Source organism: Choristoneura fumiferana, chromosome 23 (genome assembly GCF_025370935.1).
Source record: "Choristoneura fumiferana chromosome 23, NRCan_CFum_1, whole genome shotgun sequence".
Lineage (NCBI taxonomy): Eukaryota > Metazoa > Arthropoda > Insecta > Lepidoptera > Tortricidae > Choristoneura > Choristoneura fumiferana.
This window is the reverse complement of record NC_133494.1, coordinates 19,940,143-19,959,914: the sequence shown is the minus strand read 5'-3', so window position 1 is coordinate 19,959,914 and position 19,772 is coordinate 19,940,143. Positions and strand designations below refer to the sequence as shown.

Here is a 19,772-nt window from a genome sequence, read left to right as displayed (position 1 = left end):
GCTGTATTGTATTGATTTGCTTGCTTATAATTATTCGTTATTTAGCGTTGTGTTGTGTTTTGCGTTGTATCTTACACTTTATTGGACAAAGTTTTGTACATAGATTAGTATTTGGTTTATTGAGTTTCATTCCACCCCTTAAGCAACAAACCATGAGTCAAAGACGATCCACAAGAGCGGGGGCTCCTGCTGCTCCTATTGAAGAAGAAGAAGACGATTCTAGTTTAGAAGAGGCTGTCAATGAATGCACTCGATATATCTTATGCAGGGAAGCAAGCAAGCTACCCATCAAACGTGCCGATATTGCAAAACACTTGGCAACTGTATGTCAGACTCCGTCAGGCGTTGTTTCCAGAGTGATACTTCGAACGGATAAATTACTTGAGAAGGTTTGCAAAGCCACCGTTAATAATTGACTACAGATTAGGTATGTTTTATTATTGAAGCTTTGAACACTCCTTGGTGGACCGATTATGTGTGTGGGGTAGCATGGGGGCATCAGCTGCTCAGGGCGGAAAAATATTTTTCATCTCTCTTACTCGGAAAGTGAGGCAAATCGTATCTAACAACAGGAAGGATAGAACTAATTTTCTTCCCAAGGGTAAATATGAATTAAAAAATAAAAAGACATTGGATGTTAATGGAACACATATTATTATATGTATTCAGCCTATATGGTATATACCTGGTATAATTATTGAGTTTTTTTCTTAATTAGTTATATTAAAAATTTGATAATGCTAGTCAAATTATTATTAAATTATTTTCATTAGGTTATTTCTTAAAGGTATGCAGACATATACAACAAAAAAGTTAAAGATTCTTAAGAAAAAAAAAACAATCAGTAGGTAAATGACAATGGTATGTGGACAGTATATACAGCCTATCTCTGTAGTTTAACTCCTTGGTTCAATAGGATAACTTAGGTACTATAACTTTACAAATAAATTGACTAAAATTCCTATTTTATCTACCTTTTGTCTCTGATCATTATATTGAACATTTTAAATTTTGTTAAATAAATTATTACTTATCAATAAAAAAAAATTAAATGACCTTTGACCTTAAAAAAAATGTGACATTGTCTTTTATGAATTGTTATTTTTTTTTCTATTCATTTTACTTTTTTTTATTCAATATTTTTTTCATACACATAATATATTTTTTACTTTCCTTGTAGTCGAAATTAAAAGTAGTGTTTAACTTCGAAAAAACACCAATATCACACTTGAAATATTAATATTATCTCGTGTGATATTGGTTCTTTTCCTCCCTTGTTGAACAATTACTATTTCACACTTTTCATTCAGAAAAGTAACTTCCTCCCTGACGAGAGAGATCAAAGTACAACTTTTCTGTTCTAGGCTTTTCCAATTGTTTTTGCAAATGCAATTTTTTGAAGTTAATAATTTTTTCTATGCTGGTTGCTATTTAATTATATTTAGAATTGTTTTATTTAAATTTTCGTCATACTCGGTGTAAAAAGTTGTATGAGTCACTTGGGAGCAAAATTATTTTCATCATGGGGTTAACACTTGAATTCCTCATTATGCTATTGTAGAATCCATAAATAAATCATAAATCATTTATTTGCATAAAAACCTCTCCAAACCATTCTTTGCTACATTCTGGTTTTAACAGTTGTAAACCAACTTTGGTGCGGACTAACGTAATAAAATAAATATAAATAATATATTTTTTTGGTTTGACAAAAGTTTGATAAAATTAAACATTGAACGGGTTACCAAACACACTGTTTTATTAGGGGCCCATCCATAAAGTACGTCACAACCTCTAATCCCATTGGGCAGAAGCCATTTATAGTTATTTTTTTTAACAAGACCCATTTTTAAACATTACCTATAGATTATGCATTTCAAACTCAACATATGACAAAAAAAAATTACAGGTGTATGGGTACAAATTAGTCCCCATAGCAGAAAGGCCATGTCACAATACATAGTGGTGCTAAAAGAAGAATGTGAATCTCTTCCTTCAAGCATCTCGGACTCCCATCAGCGGATCATGCTCATGGCAGCTTTGACACACATATTTATGTCTGGAGGAAATGTTAAGGAAGGTAAATAATTAATATAATAAATAACCTAACCTAACCAACTTAAAAAAGCTTAAAAACCTCAGACAGTCATTTTAAAGTTCAATTCTCAAAAACCGCATAACCAATTTTCAATCATATTATTATTTTAGATTTAACTAATAGTTAAAAATCACAAGGAAACTCACTTTCAAATAAAAAAATAATATTAAAAAGAATACTTAACTGAACTTGAACAGCTAAATACAGGCACCTACCAATTGCTTCCTGATAATTTAATACTTAATAATAAAAAAACTGTATTGAAATCTGTTTAAGAGCTATACTATGTTTCTTAAACCTAGATACTAAAATGATGTTTCGTTTCATGTCTTCATGTGTTACCTGTTTTTTACATCTCATAAAAAGTGATGTGCCACAACCGGTAATTACAGAGTACTTAGGACATTCTAAAAAAAATAAAATGGGTCTAATGAAAATGCCACTATTTAGGGGAATGTCGACTTTTTGTAAATGTCGATGTTGAGACCTGCCTCAAAGCTCAATGCTTGAGGAAAGTAGAACATTGAATGCTTTAATTTTATTTTTGTTTCCATAAAATATTATGTCTTATCAATTAAGTATTTGCAATTATGCTGAAAACCGAAATCATATATTTGTACTATGCTGGTCACATTTAAAACATAGTGGTTATATGCTCTTTGGTCACATTATTTTTACATTTGACATTTCATACTGTCACTTTAGTATCTTGGTTAATTAAACAGAGTATAGAATGTCATAAACAGATAGACATTGGTGTCAAACTTATAACACCTCTCTTTTCAACAGGGGCTAGAAACTAAACCAAAAAGACAGGTGGTTGATAACCATTGTGATACTCTAGCTAGGCAATGGATCTTAAGAAGCTCTAGGCTTGTGTGAGACTACAGTGAGACTTGGTGCGGTGCGGTGCGGTGCGATGCGGTGCGGTGGATGGATGGATGGATGGATGGATGGATGGATGAATGGATGAAAGAAATATTTCCTCACATTGTTTAAGAAAAGCACTATAAATACAAACCTCGGCCAGAACAGGGATTACTGGACTCGTTTCATCTACCCCGAACTCGTCCGTCAATCCCTTACTTCATAGCCTCTGCATTAATGTACTATTTTAAACTCAGATATAAAATGTTTTCTATTTATCATGATTTTTTTCTTTACTGTCAAAAAAAAGCTTTTTTATATTTTGTGAAAATTCCAGATGACATGTGGAGTTTTCTGTCAGAAGCTGGACTGTTGGATGCAAATGATTTCGCCGGGAAGAAGAATTTCGTCGCCACATTCACAAGACAGTTATACTTGACAGTGAACAAGGTACTTTAACTTGAACTATTTATTAAACAATTACTTTTTCATCTCTCCTGTTTGGTTTGATTTTTGTCACAATGTTGCGATAAAATTTCAAAACGTCGAGCCTCAGAGCCAGCAAAGTTGCGGACGATAGGTGGCGCTGATATCGTGCACAGAGCCATAGTGTTCTACCAGAGGCAGTATTGTTTAACGCGCTGACGTTCACGATGCGCATTCGCTATCTCTTTCTACCCTCGTCTTATACCATGTGACAGAAAGAAGTGGTGAAAACGATTGAGATTCCAAGTGCGTTATACAATAAGGCTTCAGATTTATATGACTGTTTCAGGTTGGGGAAGGAGAATTTACGAAGAATGTGTTCGAATGGGGCAGAAGAGCCACTGAAGAAGTTCCCAAGCTTTTCGTACTGAACAAAATGGCTGAGGTTAGTGGTGGCATTGAATCCAGCAATACATGCTATGCCATGTCATGTTGATGTCGCAAATGGAAACCGTATTATTATTTTTTTTTTATGCGCAAACGTATATTTATTAATAAAACATAGCACAGTACAAATTGAAATAAAAATAATAAAGGTAACTAAAACTACATACAAGCTAAACTTATAAATAAAAAAGTTGCCCAAAATCACTGCCTGGTGGTAAGGTGCCCAGAAGGCTAGCAGCATTACCACGTTGTATGGCAATGCTTAATCTTTGTGCTAAGAAAAAGCCAGCCCTCTGGTCACCCGAAGCCGTAATTAATTTGGACGAAAATAATTTAAAAATATTCGAAGTACTCCGATCCCAAGGACCCATGGTTTCTACCCCAAACGGCTCAAAAATGCCAACTACTGATGCCTACATATTTGAGCCGTTTCAGGCATACCGCAGTCTGCAGCGGCACCGGCCCTGTTGGTTGTAGATGGAAGGTGGGACGGCAATATTAAAATCAATGCGTTGTTTAATTAAATAAGTAATTACGAACGAGAAGGTGACATGCAGCAGAGTTTTAAACTTTCGTGATTTTACTCATAGTCAAAAACCATACACAAAATAAAAACATATCACGCTAACACACGAGTAATATTTACCTCGACGTTTCGGCAACATTACAGTGGCCGTGGTCACGAGTAGACTGAAGTGTGGGGTGTCAAGTCTGCCTAGCAGCGCTAGTCCTTCGAACTACCCGCACTTGGTCATTTTTGATGGAGGGAAAAATAAAAATGACCAAACTGTAATGTTGCCGAAACGTCGAGGTAAATATTAGTCATGTGTGTTAGCGTGATAAATCCTGTGCATGGTATTTTGACTATGCAGCAGTGTCTGAACTGCACGTCCAGTAAATATATGCATCAAACTCATTACGCCCATAGGGGTAATACGCAAAAAAAGGTCGTTGGGTTTTATTTAAAGGGTTGCAAGATTATCCTGCATGTTACGACATGGCTTACAAGCAAGTGTGATAAAAAAAATCTAAGCGTCTTCGTAAAATCTGGCTTGGTATGTTAAGGCTAAGCTTAATTTTTTTGCTGTTTCAGGCTTTTGAAAAAACGCCTGACTACTGGTCGGAACAGTTCAAGCAGGCCAATGAAGAGGCGCAACAAAGAAGCTAACCGCAGTATAAAGTACATTTAAATTATACTAAGTAGTTTGTGGAGCATCATCATCATCCATCCCTTTCATATCAAGTGTGTATCGCATAATTGATTGCATGTGGGATGACTGATGTGAGGTATGAGTATGGTCCGAGGTTAATTATATTTTATGGATGATACCAATAATCTGGAATAGTTCAGATAAGAGGGAATATTACGCAAAGCTCTGCGCAGGGGGTAACAAAATAACATTATCACTTCTCATGCTCGTAAAGTTTGTATTTATGCTGGATCTGGGCGACATAAAATTACTTTTTATTTTCCAGTGCATAAAGTAAAATCTTCGTCTAAGACCAAGATATTGAGGTGTCAACAGCCACAAACAATAGTTTCTATATATTTTTTATTTTATGTAAACCTAAACATCAATCAAAATAAATCAATAAAACTAAAAAAATATAATTATATAACAGTGCATGAAAAATAAAAGCTACCTAGTAAGTGACAATTGTTTCCACTGTTCCTATTTAATTTACTCTCAATCGAAGTGAAAAGCAGAGTGCAAACTCGAGCATTAAACCCATTTTCCCCTCGACGTGTCTATTCACCCTCTCATCGCCGTACCGGTTCGGGAGATATGAACGCCTCGGGTAAAATGGCTCGTTTAATGCTCTCGTTGTACAAACTACTATTTTATTCACAACGATAGTAAATAATTAAAATAATGTGATATTGTGGCATCCTACAAACATTTAAAAGACATTAAAAAAAACTTTTTACGGTTTGAGCTAGTGCTGCATTCTGATTTTGACGGCAGAACATTGCAGTAATATTCCCTATTGTCCTATTGTTGTGATACATAACATTCGTAATTTTAGTAGTTTTATTAACAATACTTATTTCGGATGTAATTATAATCTGTGATCATTTTGTTACACATACTAATTAAAGTTACAAACGTAAAAAGGGTTTTTTGTTCTCGTTTTATGTTTTATCCATTAACCTGTAAATGACTAGATATTCATCATGGGCGTCGCCAGGAGGGAGCAGGGAGGGGCAGCTGCCCTCCCCCCCTAGATTCTTAAAAAAGTTGCCAAATGTAAAGCAACCAAACCAGTCGTAAGGCTGGAAACAGTGCTCGACTTACGGTACGTCCTGACCATCAGCGCTGACCGTCGGTTGCGAAAATTCATTCAGTGCTACGCTGACGGCGAACTGCGACGCGTGTGTACAGTTCACAGGTCGGTCGCTCCGCCAGCGAAGCACTGAACGCATCCATACAATCTCATAGCTCGACGGTCGACCGACGCCGCGCGACCGACGAGCCGGACCGACGGCTCGACCGACCGTACGCGCGCACCAAATCATGCGCGTACCGTCAGCGTAGCTGTGAGCGCATTCATAGACTCGCATAGATATAGCTACGCTGACCGACCGTCAGCACTGTTTCCAGCCTAAGTCTTTGACTTGACTTGCTTGATTGATCATTCCTGTACGTCGGAACCGAAACTAGAATGAATTCACCAATGAGGGTTTTCACAGATAAGAAATATCGCTAGATGGCGTTAGTATCGTGAGGTCCGTTTGAAGTTTGCTTGCGATTGGCTCAAACGGAGCTCACGATACTAACGCCATCTAGCGATATTTCGCCTCCGTGAAAACCCTCATTCCAATAAATACCTACAATTCATACTTTTCTCATTCTCCATATCAACTTCCCCCCCCCCCCGGGCCATGGATATTATGTCATCATCATCGCCTCAGCCGTAGGAAATCCACTATGAGATTATGTATACCTAAACGCAAGCAGAGGTAGCAGTTTAGGTACGTTCGGCCGGCGCGCCTAATCAAGAGGCGCACGGCCGCGGGTTGCCGCTCGGCTCGCACGCTGGACGCGTCGCGCGTGATTTGTTTAGGTACCTACTTATTTTATTTTGCAACAATGACTTCGAAACGATTAATCCGTATTTTATATTGTTGTGTATAGTGTATTGAATCATCCGTGCCGTCTCCACCCACAGATACTCTACAAAACGCCCCATACATAAACATTCTGTTACAACAGCATGCAACGGCAAGCGGCGGCCGGTCGTTCTCTTTACCTCTCTAATTTCCTAAGTCCCTGCCTAGTAATAGTTTCGTAAGTTTGTAGTTATCTAATGATACAATTCTTTAATTGGTTGGTCAGAAATAATATTAAGGCATGGTTTCGCCAATACGGAAATCTGTAGTAGGTAGATAAGTAGGTTATCACTGTCATGATTTGTTGTCAAGTATGTTAAAGTAAATTTACTTATTTATAAAAGGTAGTTTATTGAATTCATATTATATTAACCCACTGTTACCTTTATTCATTAGCGAGTGGGAACCCTGTCCTCTTGGCGCCAAACCGGTTTCGCGTCAACGGTACCCAACGGAATATGAACGCTCGTGTAACATGATAAGTTTCAATTTCGCGTGCAAGTCGTAAGAGTTGGCAACGATTTATACCTAAACTTGACTTGTTCGAGAGTCCTTTCTGTATGTTAGTTAGTACTATTTATTCTGTGACGTAAGAACGATCTATGCACGAACAGGCTAATAAGACAACAGGCGGACTGAACCAAACAAAATCAGGATTGTAAAGCAAGCAGGATTCATTAGATTTGCTAACTCAACTTTCCCCCAGATCGTCGCTGCCTATTGCCCCCAGTAGGGCTACTACGAAAATCGAAGTTCGAAAACTACCGTCGACGTTAATATTATTTCATACGAGAGTGAGAGGGACGGTACGATACGAACTTCGAATTTTGTAGTAGCCCTACAGAATCTGGCCCTATGCCACGAAGTGCAAAATTCGAACTTCGCACCTCGCCATCCATCCCGTTGACGCTAATACTATTTAAGACGAGAGCGAGGACGGTACGATACAACTTCGAATTTCGTAGTAGCCCTGCTGCTGCTTTTGGCGGCATTATCGCGTTAACTTCTTTATCCAAACAAAATACCAGGCGAGTGGATTGTAACTAAATTTCTTAAAATCTAAAACATCTATTGTTACAAGTATTTACATGACTAAACAAAAATTTCATAGGGTAACAGGCCTAAAAGTGGTTCTATAATATTTGGTTTATTGGTTTTCGCATTTTGGCTGATTGTTTTGATTTGATATTTGTTGCAGCAACACAGTTTTTTTCTTTGTCTACGTTCGTTAAATTTTGACTTGAATGAATGGGGTTGGGACATAATGTGGGTTCAGAATTATTAACAATAAATTGATGAGAATACTAAATTAGTGTAGTTCTATCCGTATAACTTCAACAATGGGTAAGTAAAACACGTAAATTTTCTTTGCGGAAACAGACAATTCTTTTCCACCAATAACAACAATTTATTTTTATTTTTAGGTACCACAATGTGGCAAAGCCCCGGTTTTAACGAAGACCTGTTAAATAAATTTGGCTGTTTCGACGATATTTACAAAGCTCTGGGCAGCAATGATTTATCCGATATTGTCGTTACAGCGTTAAATGTCCTAAACAAGACTGGATCCGTGCCTCTAATAAAAATCGAAAAAAAATCCGAAGCAATTTCCACAGATTTTCGGAAACAAGGTAATGAGGCCTACACGAATAAAAAATATCAGGAAGCGCTAATTCTATACAATAAGGCTCTTCAGTATGCGCCGGTGGACTCTAAGGTAATGAAGCTAGCTTTTAGCAACAGATCGGCACTATTTATGACCGTCAAAGCTTTCGGAGCATCTGTGGGGGATATCGACATTGTTTTTGACATGGGTTGTCCTCCTGAGATTTTAGCAAAGCTAGAACAGAGACATAAAGAAGCCTCCAACGCCATGCGGTCAGAGGACTCTTACTGGAAGACACTACCTAAATCGGGTTATACTTTTTGCACACTAAAAGAAATGCCAAACCCACTGATCACCTGTGCCACTAAGAATGTTGGTGTTTTTATGGAAAATGATATTCCCAAAATAGTAGCTGCAAATCATATAAAGGTTGGTACTGTTCTAGCTATTGAACCGGCTTTTGTGAGCCACTTGGACCCTGGAAATTTAATGGTGGCTTGTTATTATTGTCATCGGCTGGACTACAATCTAGTGGCCTGCGAGGGTTGTTGCCATGTTATGTTTTGCAATGAATATTGCATGCGAGATAGCATGGACCAATACCACAGCATAGAATGTAAAATAATGGATCTCTTGCATTACATTGATTGTAATGAAACTTTACGTTTGGCTATCAAAGCTGCCATCAAGATAAAGCTTAAAAGTTCATGGGAGAATGTTATTGACTTCGCCAAATTGTTTGGAGTGGAAAGAATGAAGAAAAGTTCTATAAGTCTTATCTTTAGTCATCTTTTCTCTTCTTCTCTGTTGCAATTGAAGGAAGAGAGGCATTTCATATATGGAGCAATGTACAATGTGAGTTTTAAGATAGCAGCTGTTATCCACTATTTAGGATTGGAAAAAGGATTTTTCCCAGACTTAAATAACCGAGATGAAGCAATTAAATGTTTTGGAAGAATCATCATGTATTTGTACCTGTATGGTCATCCCACTTTAATAGTCAATGCTGTATCAATCAATGATGCTCCGCAAGTTGAGTTTCACAAGTTGCACAATTTTGGGTTCTTCTCATTCACTGGTAAACTCAAGAACAGCTGCATGCCAAATGTTATGACAGTGGGCCTGAATGATAAAGTAGCCTTGGTGGCACTAGAGCCCATCTCACGAGGAACTGAGCTCACCATTGCCTATACGTAAGTTATTCTGCTATTTTATTCTCAAAAATATGACTGTCTGCCAACAGCTGCACATTTTTACTTTGATTATTCTCTGCCTATTATGTACAATTGTTACATACAGTCATTAATATCTGCCACAGCAGAGCATGCAAAATTATCTCACACATCCTACAGGCCTGAAATAGAGTTGTATCAGGTATTATTGCATGCTTCGTTGTCATCCCCATCCTCAAGCTAAAAGGTGGCTAAGTGACAAAATAAAATTTTGGAGATGGGGTTAAAAATGTGGTGTATTTTTTTTAATCGATGCAAGTTTATATTGGTAAATTATAGATGCTAGTTAAAATCAACTAGCATCGATTTAAAATAATTACCGCGTTTTTTGACTATCTCAAAACTTGATTTTGTCACTTAGCCGCCTTTTAGCTTGAGCACGGCGGCAGTATCGGTGGTAATGACTAATAACTATAACTTAGTAGCAAATAAGGCTATTTATATAAAGCTACCTTGATTAAGTGTAATTTAAACCTTTTCAACCAACTCAAAAAAGGAGGTTCTCGATTCAGGTGTATGTTTGTTAAGCGATAACTCTGCCAATTGTGGGCCGAATTTCAAAATTCTTTTTGAGTTCTAAAAGACATACTTCCGCGGTGGTCCCATTGGCATCAAGTCAGGTTCTGACGATGGGATCCTAGAGAAATCGAGGGCAACCCTCGAATTTTTAAAGCACACCTATAGCGATTTTGGCATTTTTAACACCAAGTCAAGTATTTACTTTCAGAAAGTATCATTTGGTGAACTGGACCTGATGATGAAGACCGTAGGTACCGGTACTCTGTTATAAAATAATATAACTATGCCTGTTTGAGCTTAATGGAATTGCTGTGAGATGCACTTTGGCTACATACAAATAACTAAAAATTATGAAAAAAAAAATTAACAAAAAATGGAACCAACTTCAAAAACCTTGAAAATAATTTTCTACTAGTTTGAAGTCGGTGCCTCGGCACCAGCCAGCATAGCATATGAAGCAGCATATGAATGAAATACTACTATTATAGTTTGACAGTTTTTATGTTATTGACATAAGATTGATTTTTACTCGGCCTGTATGAAAACTTTTTCCACTACTAAAAAATTGTTCCTACTTGCCTTATCCTGCGGGACCTATGCCATTTAATGTGTCTCTTTAACGGTTTAAGCATGAAGTAAGTGGTAACAGACAGACAGTTAGTTTTGCATTTATAAGTAGGGTAATTCCGTATTTCGCATTTATTATAATAAAACTATCTATTACAGAGGCCACTGGTTAGACAAGATCACAACAGACACTAACAAATTGGGAAAGCAGAACATGTTTTTCCTGTATGCCACAGTCTGCAACTGCGTCATATGCTCTGGCGCATGGAAACGCAGAACCTGCACGCTTACCCCCGCTCAGAGACACTGCTACAACAAAATCTGCCACCAAGAACCGATTGACTTCACAAACTTCCCTAAACTGTACAAGAACTTGTGTAGAGCTGTCACCATGCTTCATAATGTTCCTTTCTCGCAAGAATACATAGATCTGTATAGATTGTTTCGTACTTGCATATTGCATTTTCAGCATGTCGCTTCTGAAAATATTGCCTTGGAAGATGCTTGTTCGACAAACCAATAGGTGCTGGTTGTTTTTATTGTGTTTAAGACAGTTTAAGTTTTGTCAGTGAATGATTTAATTTGATTTAAGGCTGGCTGGCTGCTTAATTTTTATTTTAAGTGAAAAATGTGTTTTTTGTTATTGGAGCAAATATTAGTAGTTTAGTTGCCTCAACATAATTGATGATTACATTTTTATTATTTACGTGTTAAAATATAATGATTGCTGGTTCATATCATGTACTTATGATTATTTATACTTCTCACTGACCAACCTGAATTCTGAAATTTAAGAATAGTGCAAGGAAACTTGCAATAGTATAAAGCCAGTGGCGTGGCTACCGGAGGGCTAGACGGGGCAGTGCTCTGGGGGCACCTGACTTACAAACTATAAATGACAAATCTGGATCGTACGGCGAACTCGCAACACGACGAATACGGAATGAACGATTTTAAATAGTTTAGTTGGGGCCCTAATTTATTTTTCGCCCCAGGGCCTTTGGTTACCTATACCTCGTTTTTTTTAGCATTAGAAATTAGGTAAACAATTTTATTTGAAAAAAGTTTTAAAAAAACAGTCACTATTAATTATGATACCAAAAGTATCAAAAAGTAAATTAAAGTATAAGTCCTTGCTAATTGTTAAGTATTTTCTGTGTTTTCAAAAGTGTTTTTCAATAAAAAGACACGTCAAGATCACTTACCTTCTTTCTAATGCAAAAAAAATGAAGTATAGCTTAGCTACGCCACTGTCACAGAGTACACTGCACAACATTCGATCGAACAGATTCCTCGCACACATCCTTCCCTTGTTTTGATCTATAAAAACCTCGCTCCGCTGACCTGTTTCCACCAGAGCTGTGCTAAGCGAGGATAGGTAAATGAAGCGTTTGTATTGGTTCATGACACGGACATTCCTCGCCACACACACATCCTTTGAGGCTGCAACTTACCCTGTTCTGTAAAAATTATAAGTCGTCAGGGATAGTGCAAATCCGCTTTTCTACCAAACACGAATACCGCGTAATTGCAGTAATCTGCAATGTGTAGTTTTACAGAGGATGGAGAGGAGAATTTGGAGTATAGTAAGTACGAAAATAAGACAACAAACATATAATCAATGATATAATGAATGTAATGTTTTGAAAATTTGTATTTGTAAATCAGATTACTTACAAAGTCATATTAACATTATAAATTAGTAAATATTGTGTTTTGGGCTAGTTAAAAAGAGCTCGCATTTAAAGATCATTTTAGCATTAAAAACATCGGTGACTGGGGCCAATTTCTAAAAGGGATCTTTTCAAGCTAACCTCAACTTTGAGAAGAAGAACTTAAAGATAGGTGAGCAGTAATTAATATGTTGTACAGTATTAGTCTACTAATTTAAGTGTTTTGTTTAATTTTTACGTTCAATGAGGGTTTTTCGACAGGCGAAATACCGCTAGATGGCGTTAGTGTCGTGGTTCCGTTTGACATTTCTGTCACGCTTGTGTGTGATTGTATGAATATCTAAATGAGCCAATCGCAAGCAAGAGTGAAACGTCAAACGGATCTCACGATACTGACGCCATCTAGCGAAGCCTGTCGAAACCCCTCATTTACGAGATAAAACACTAATAGGTATTAACTACGGGTCTCACGCTATACCTAGCGAAATCGGCATTAGCCGATCAAAAACCGCTTTATGTCCACGCAATAAGAGCGAAGGACGTTGGTTCACGTAGTTTCGCGTCGGCCGAGCCGATCGTAGTCTCTTTCGCTCTTACAAATACAAAATCATTTATTTGTTCAACACAGGTAATTACTACCGTACAGAGTACACGGGTCTTATGGGTATTAATTAGCTTTAGGATATAGTAGAATAATTTAACAAAATTACATATAATAATGATATTACCAATAAAGGAGTACGAGTATGAGATATTATCTACATGGACATAAAGCGGTTTTTGGTGGCTAAAGCCATATGGCTCGTCGATGGGTGTAGGAAGGGACCCTTATGCCCGGAATAAACGAAGCTAGTTTTTCAAGCCAGGATAGCAAGTTAAGAGTAATACTGCCCTCACTTGGACACATGCTAGTGCTGTCTACATGCTTAATGCCAGTAATCTGGTACTTGCAGCACGTGGTCACTGCGCACTAGCCGAACGGATACTGGCTTCGCCGGCCACACGAAACTAGTACACAAGTCAGGATAGCGAAATCAGTGGTGGGGTTGCTACTAGCTTAGAAAATAGAATGACAAGCTATTCAAAACTATCCTGGCTTCAGCACTGCTTATAAGCTAGTTTTGTACCTATACTAGAAGCACCCGTGTGGTGTCGGGTTAGAATTACACCTCTCAATTTCTTCCGTGGATGTCGTAAGAGGCGACTAACGATATATGTTAAGGTATATATACCGTAGGCGATAGCTAGGCTAGCAACTTGTCACTATTGTACCGATTTTGTCAAACTTAAAACCTAAAATTGCTAAAAGTGGCTCCAAAGCGGTAACGTTTCGTGTGCTCTGCCTCACCCATTTGGGAACACAGGCGTGATGTTTGTGTGTGTGTAAAATAGAAGCACTAGCTTGCTATCCTGGCTTGAAAAACTAGCCCCGTGTATTCAGGGCATTATGCTCTGAGAAACTGGACCCTGGTAGCATGAGGCCACTGACTGGCGCGAGCGGGCAGCGACGTGGGCGTTTCCTCTGTTCAATGCGTGCTATCAGGAGACCACTGTGCGGTGAGTATCTCTGGCCTCGGGTGTGCAATGAACAGAACGCGATCGCCGCGCCCTCTGCCCGCTAGCGTTTACTACTCAGCCTTAAACATAAAAACAAAATAGGTAAATACACACACTTAAAAAACTTAATTACTTAATACACAATAATATAAAAATTATAGATTACTTACAATACAGACGTATTTATGATAATGATTTTGAAGTGTTTTTTTATTCTAAATCCTAAACAAAGTAGGTAATACTGAAGTCCAATCTTCATTATCATAAATACAAATGTACCTAAGTTTACAGATAAAGATACTTACAAAGAGTTTGCAGACTTTTACCTAAACGCAGGTATGAAATGGATTGACCTTTGACATAATGATATATGTAAGGTAGTTACTTATATACTGTACCATATTACAAATTTAACCCTTTTAGGCCTTGGACTGTATGCCAACGGCCAGCGAAGCTGCGAGGGTATTCTCTATCCATTACGCGGCCAAGACGCTCACCGTACAGTGGTTAAGTATAGTAATAATAATAATAATTTTCTTTTATTCAGGTATAACCCAATACATGGTAAATGTTAAATTAAAAATAAAATAAAAGTAAAATAATAGTTAAGTATAGCCTGTACCTTGTACTATTATCTATTTTGTGCCTGTACCACAAAAATTACAAGTGAAGTCTGAAGTGCTACATAATTGTTAACTTTCTCATACAAAAACGTGACCATTATGTAGAATTGTAGCACTCGTAACGTTTGTGGTATAGGGACCTGGCAACACATGCAATGAACATATAAACGCTCGCCGCTCCGCTGCCCGCCCCGCTTCCCGCTGGCGTCTAGTTCGCGGCCTTAAATACATATACAGCGTGTATTTTTGATACTACCTCAAACTGTGTAACCAGACGAAGATTTAACTGCTGTGAACCGATATCAAAATAAATTGTTAATTTAGAATTAACTACCAGAGCATAAATAATTTTTGAAGTATTTTCGAGCAGCAATGTAATGCGTACAAAGCGTTCTGTGACATCTGTCACGTCAACAAGTGCGACTTGATTGCGACGTTTTGAATAAAAACAACTTTATTTTACTTTTTTTGTTATACTACTTAGTATCGCATAGATACATTGCGTGCTAATTAATTTTCTACGGAAAAAAAAAATCTTTTTTTTTACTAAAACATAATAAAATGTGATTTTTAGGGCCTCCACTAACTGCCCTTAAAGTTTGAGGTAGTATCAAAAATAAACGCTGCATATATCTCTTATTAGAAGTACCTACTGGATGAGTTTTGGACCCTGTGGTCCGGTCCACTTATTTAGGGTCTGTCACACAAGGTGCATTCTGCGTGGTTCGTTTCAGGCTTCAGCTCATCCTCATATAAGTGATCCTCGCAGAACGCTCACGTGACACGTCCTTACCTTAAGTTATTCGAAGGATTCCGAATGTGATCACTGACCGCAGGCGATACTAAGGCCTTATTGTCTAACGCACTTGGAATCACAATCGTTTGCACCACTTGACTACTTCTATCTGTTACGCGCTTTAGGATCAGGGGAGGAGAGACAGCAAAGGCGTCTGATGCGAATGTACTCCTGAACAATGAGGGTTTTTCGACAGGCGAAATACAGCTAGATGGCGTTAGTATGAGTTCCGTTTGACATTTCTGTCACACTTACGCTTGTGATTAGATTAGATACATAATTATCTAAATGAGCCAATCGCAAACAAGACTGAAACGTCAAACGGGTCTTACGATACTAACGCCATCTGGCGATATTTCACCTTTCGAAAAACCCTCATTGTCGCCTCAGAATGTACTAAATTAATACACCCTAATATTTCATGTACACAGTACAAGAATTATCCGAGAACGCATCCAGTGTTACGAGTATGAAGACTTCAGTTGGTTAGTCTTATTTTAGACCACACACAAACCCTTCAATTAACATAATAAAATAAAGTTCTTATTGTGGCCTATAAGTAAGTAAACATTTCAGTAAAGCCTAGTTACATGTAGCAGTGCAAAGAATTGATATGTAAATCTATGTTTCTATAGTCTGTCAAAAAAGAGAAGAAATTAAAAAGTGGCAACACTGTAGTGTCCTCCCTTTTTGGTTTGACAGGGTTTGAAAGGGATGACACTACAGTGTTGCCACTTTTTAATTTCTTCTCTTTTTTGACAGACTATAACATGGAATGGGAAAATTACCTTTGATTTAGATCATAGAATTGAGAGTTGCAGCATATTGGAACAAGCCGAGTTGCGAGCGGAATTCTCCATAAATTTTGATGTGCTCCGCAGTATTTACTAGCTCTTCAAGTTTACTTAATGCATAGCAATTATCTTTGAAATGCCCTCGATCTTGTAGACTGCAAGTAAACATCTGCTTAGATTTTTTCCATTTCTGTACAATCTTTTTCTGTTGAGGGTTTAGGTCTCTCTTCAGTAAGTTAATACCCCATGAACCATGGCAAATGTGGCAACTGCATGCAGTGAGAGTTGTTGTATAAAGATGTGGTGCTCGTTTGTTTCCATAATAGCGATCATAGTAGTGGCCTCTGTAATCAGTAAAACAATTTTTAGTTAAGTAATTGGTTATAAAGCCGAAATGGCTTAAACTGGTATGGTACAGTCAAGGGCAAATATATCGACACGGCCAAAGTTGTAAAAATATGTATACACGTCTTTATGCACTTAACATTAAGGCTTTGTATACATATTTTTGCAACTTTGGCCGTGTCAATATCTTTGCCCTTGACTGTACCTAATCAAGTCCATGATGAACGTGAATTCATGGATTCATGGGTCTGATTTGTAAATAAGTCTGGTTTCTAACTGAACTATGGAAAAAAGTGTTTTGAAAATTACAATTAAAGGTAACTCAAGCCTAAGTTAGTTTTAAAAAATCCATGAAAACATGTTACTAGTCAACAGAAGCTTCGCACATACTTAATTATCTTTTGATTACTTACATCTTAGAAATTGTTATTTCAGTCATTTTCTTAATGGGTTTAACAGCTACCAAAGCCACTCGATTGTTGAGCCCAATGACAACTACATTAGGGTCACAAGAATGATTAAGTTTGCCTGTTAATGCAAACAAACCGAAATGAGAAGGTGCATTATCGCTTCGAATTTGCATGTCAGAAAAGTTCTCAGCAGTACTATTCATCTCCGTCACATAAGGATACATCATCCCTAAGCGCATGCAAAGTTCTGCAAAACATTTCTTTGCTTCCAAATCTCTCGGGGTTGCAGGGAAAAAGCCGGAAATTTTCTCAAGATAATGGATAACTATGGCATACATAAAACTGTGGTTGTACAAAATACCATGGACAAAATGATAGTTTTCATTGAAGCACAACATGGAAGAATAATTCTCAACATTATAAATCTGGCCCAGAGAACTGGTGTTTAATCTAACGTTAGCACCAATATTAGACTCTTCAATCAACTTGCTCCAAGTTTTGCATTTCTTTATTAGCTTAAATACAGTTTTTATAATCAGACGAAATTTACTTCCTTCACTTAATGCCTCCAATACACTCATGATCTGACATTCTATATCATGATACTCACTCACACAACGTTTTTGGCATTCTGTGCTACAAAACAGGGCATAGCAGCAATTATCGCATGGTATCAGATTGAATGACATTTTCTGGCAAAAGTAACAGGCTACCTGTGATTTGTCTCTAGCGGAACATGTTGCGAATGCTGTTTCTACTACTACAACAGTGCCTATCTCAATATCTTTTGAAGCTGCAACCCTTTTTTCACCAGATATTGATATTATGTCCACATCTGCAGATAAGCATGGAATTTCAGGATGCTTTTTCTCATTAAACTTGAAGAATTCTTCAGGGAAACCATGTACCAAACTGAATGTTTTATACATTTCGCTTGCAATCATATTGGTACATGAAACCTTCCTCTTCTTTAGCTTTTCTAGTAGGCCTCCACTACATCCCAATTTCAAACATGTTTCTATGTCATGGAACGAAGCACTATATGCTTTCAGTTTGAAGAGTAGTGCTGACCTGTTACTAATTGCGAGAATTAGTTCCATTGACCCTTTAGGAGCGAATAGTAAGGCTTTGTTATAACACTCTAACGCCTTCTGGTAGCATTCACTGTTGAAATGATCATTGCCTTCATTGCGACAAATGCTGGACAGAGCTACATTCTTTTCTGTTTTTGGAATGTAAGGCAAAGATCGAGTAATGCACATACCTTGCAATGCACCAAGAACCGCTGCTGACAGATCCATAGAACTTAAGGCACCGTAAATATGTTGAAGAAAGCCATTTTCTTCCAGGAGTCGATGAGAAAGCAAGAAGTTGTCCGCGTAGTTCATTCTTGTATCAAGTGGAAATTGGATGCTTGAATTAGATGCTGGAAACAAGCTCTTAAGAGTTAAACTCTATCAAGAAGGTCTTTTACTTTAAATCCCAGTTACGTCTTGTACTTTTATAATTTTATTGTATCACGGCACGGTGAATAATAAAATTAGCTATAGTTCCTGACGTGTGTAGTACACAAGTAATAAGTTTCGTTTTTCTACAATACAAGCGTGGTATTATAATAATAATAATGCTGTCGCTCTTTGCACTGCAATGTTTGCAGTTCTAGGTACAATGAACTCTGTGTTTGCAGTGCTGTGCACGCACTTCCTTTCCTCTCCTCTGTTTTTTTTGCCATCAATTGAAATAATTGAATTGAATCATTTAATTCGTAGAATAGATGGTGGCGCCGCTGCTGCCTCACTATCACGCGAATCAACGGCATAGTAAATACCCTACCAGAGACAAACCAAAAAAAAACAATGCAAGTTCCATTTAGGGATGTTCAATATCGATTCGATTAATCGATTAATCCATGTAAAATTATCGAGAAATAATCGATTAATTGAAAAAATTAAATAATCGATCTAAACGATAATTTTACATTGATTAATCGATATTTTACGATATATTTTTTTAGTGAAATAAAATGGGTGACACTATTTCCCGGCCGTAAAATACCGACATGATATTTAGTGTACACGCCCATAGAAACTCTTGTCAGTTTGACACCAGTTTGTATGGGCGAGTACACGAAATATCGGGTCGGTATTTTACGGCTGGGAAATAGTGTCACTCATTTTATTTCACTTTAAACACATTTAAACTGTAAAAAGTTTGAATTTCGCACCTAGTGTGCCGTACCTCTTCATAAAAGGCGGTGTAAAACGCGGAAAAGTGGTACATCTGGCAAAACCGTAGGAATGTTCGATATCGATTCGACTAATCGATACCATGAGCGCCCTTAATCGATTAATTGAATTCGACACAGTTAAAATAATCGATTATCAATTAATCGAATATTTAGTCATCGATTACATCCCTAGTTCCATTCCAATCCAACACGAGGACAAGCGAATGGTGGATGCGGGGTGACACTCTTTCCCGGCCCGGATAACACCGACATAGAAATACCGGCCCTGTTTTTTGTTACACGCCCATAGAAACTAAGAGCTTCTATCGGGCGTGTACCAAACAGGAAGGAGAGTGTGTACCAAAGAGTATTAGTACCAATATAGAAATAGTACCAATAGTACCAATGGTTTGTACACGAAAAACGGTCGGTATTTCCATCCCGGTATTATCCGGGCCGGGAAAGAGTGTCAC

The 19,772-nt window shown here is 37.5% G+C and overlaps 3 protein-coding genes across 4 annotated transcripts; 2 read left to right on the top strand and 1 right to left on the bottom strand.

Moving 5' to 3' along the window:
• Positions 1-5,954, top strand: LOC141440996 (non-structural maintenance of chromosomes element 3 homolog). The gene is given in 6 exon segments (XM_074105596.1): positions 1-389; positions 1,910-1,934; positions 1,937-2,080; positions 3,303-3,415; positions 3,741-3,836; positions 4,932-5,954. Coding segments are annotated over 6 exon segments (690 nt in total). The 5' UTR covers positions 1-152; the 3' UTR covers positions 5,007-5,954.
• A 99-nt stretch (positions 5,955-6,053) lies between these two features.
• LOC141440995 (uncharacterized) lies at positions 6,054-11,609 on the top strand. Its single transcript, XM_074105595.1, has 3 exons — positions 6,054-8,294; positions 8,375-9,749; positions 11,034-11,609. Exons 1-3 carry the CDS (start codon positions 8,291-8,293, stop codon positions 11,395-11,397), a joined length of 1,743 nt encoding a protein of 580 aa, XP_073961696.1. The 5' UTR covers positions 6,054-8,290; the 3' UTR covers positions 11,398-11,609.
• Positions 11,610-12,487: 878 nt separating this feature from the next.
• On the bottom strand, positions 12,488-18,892 carry LOC141440993 (SET and MYND domain-containing protein 4-like). Of its 2 annotated transcripts, XM_074105594.1 has the most exons (3): positions 17,076-18,892; positions 16,312-16,661; positions 12,488-14,184 (listed from the first exon to the last, which is right to left on the bottom strand). In XM_074105594.1, the coding sequence occupies exons 1-2, from the start codon at positions 18,458-18,460 to the stop codon at positions 16,319-16,321; spliced, it is 1,728 nt and encodes a 575-aa protein (XP_073961695.1). In that variant the 5' UTR covers positions 18,461-18,892; the 3' UTR covers positions 12,488-14,184; positions 16,312-16,318. The 2 variants fall into 2 exon arrangements, with proteins under 2 accessions (XP_073961695.1, XP_073961694.1); XM_074105593.1 differs by having other exon boundaries at positions 12,488-16,661.
• Between the last annotated feature and the right edge of the window lie 880 nt (positions 18,893-19,772).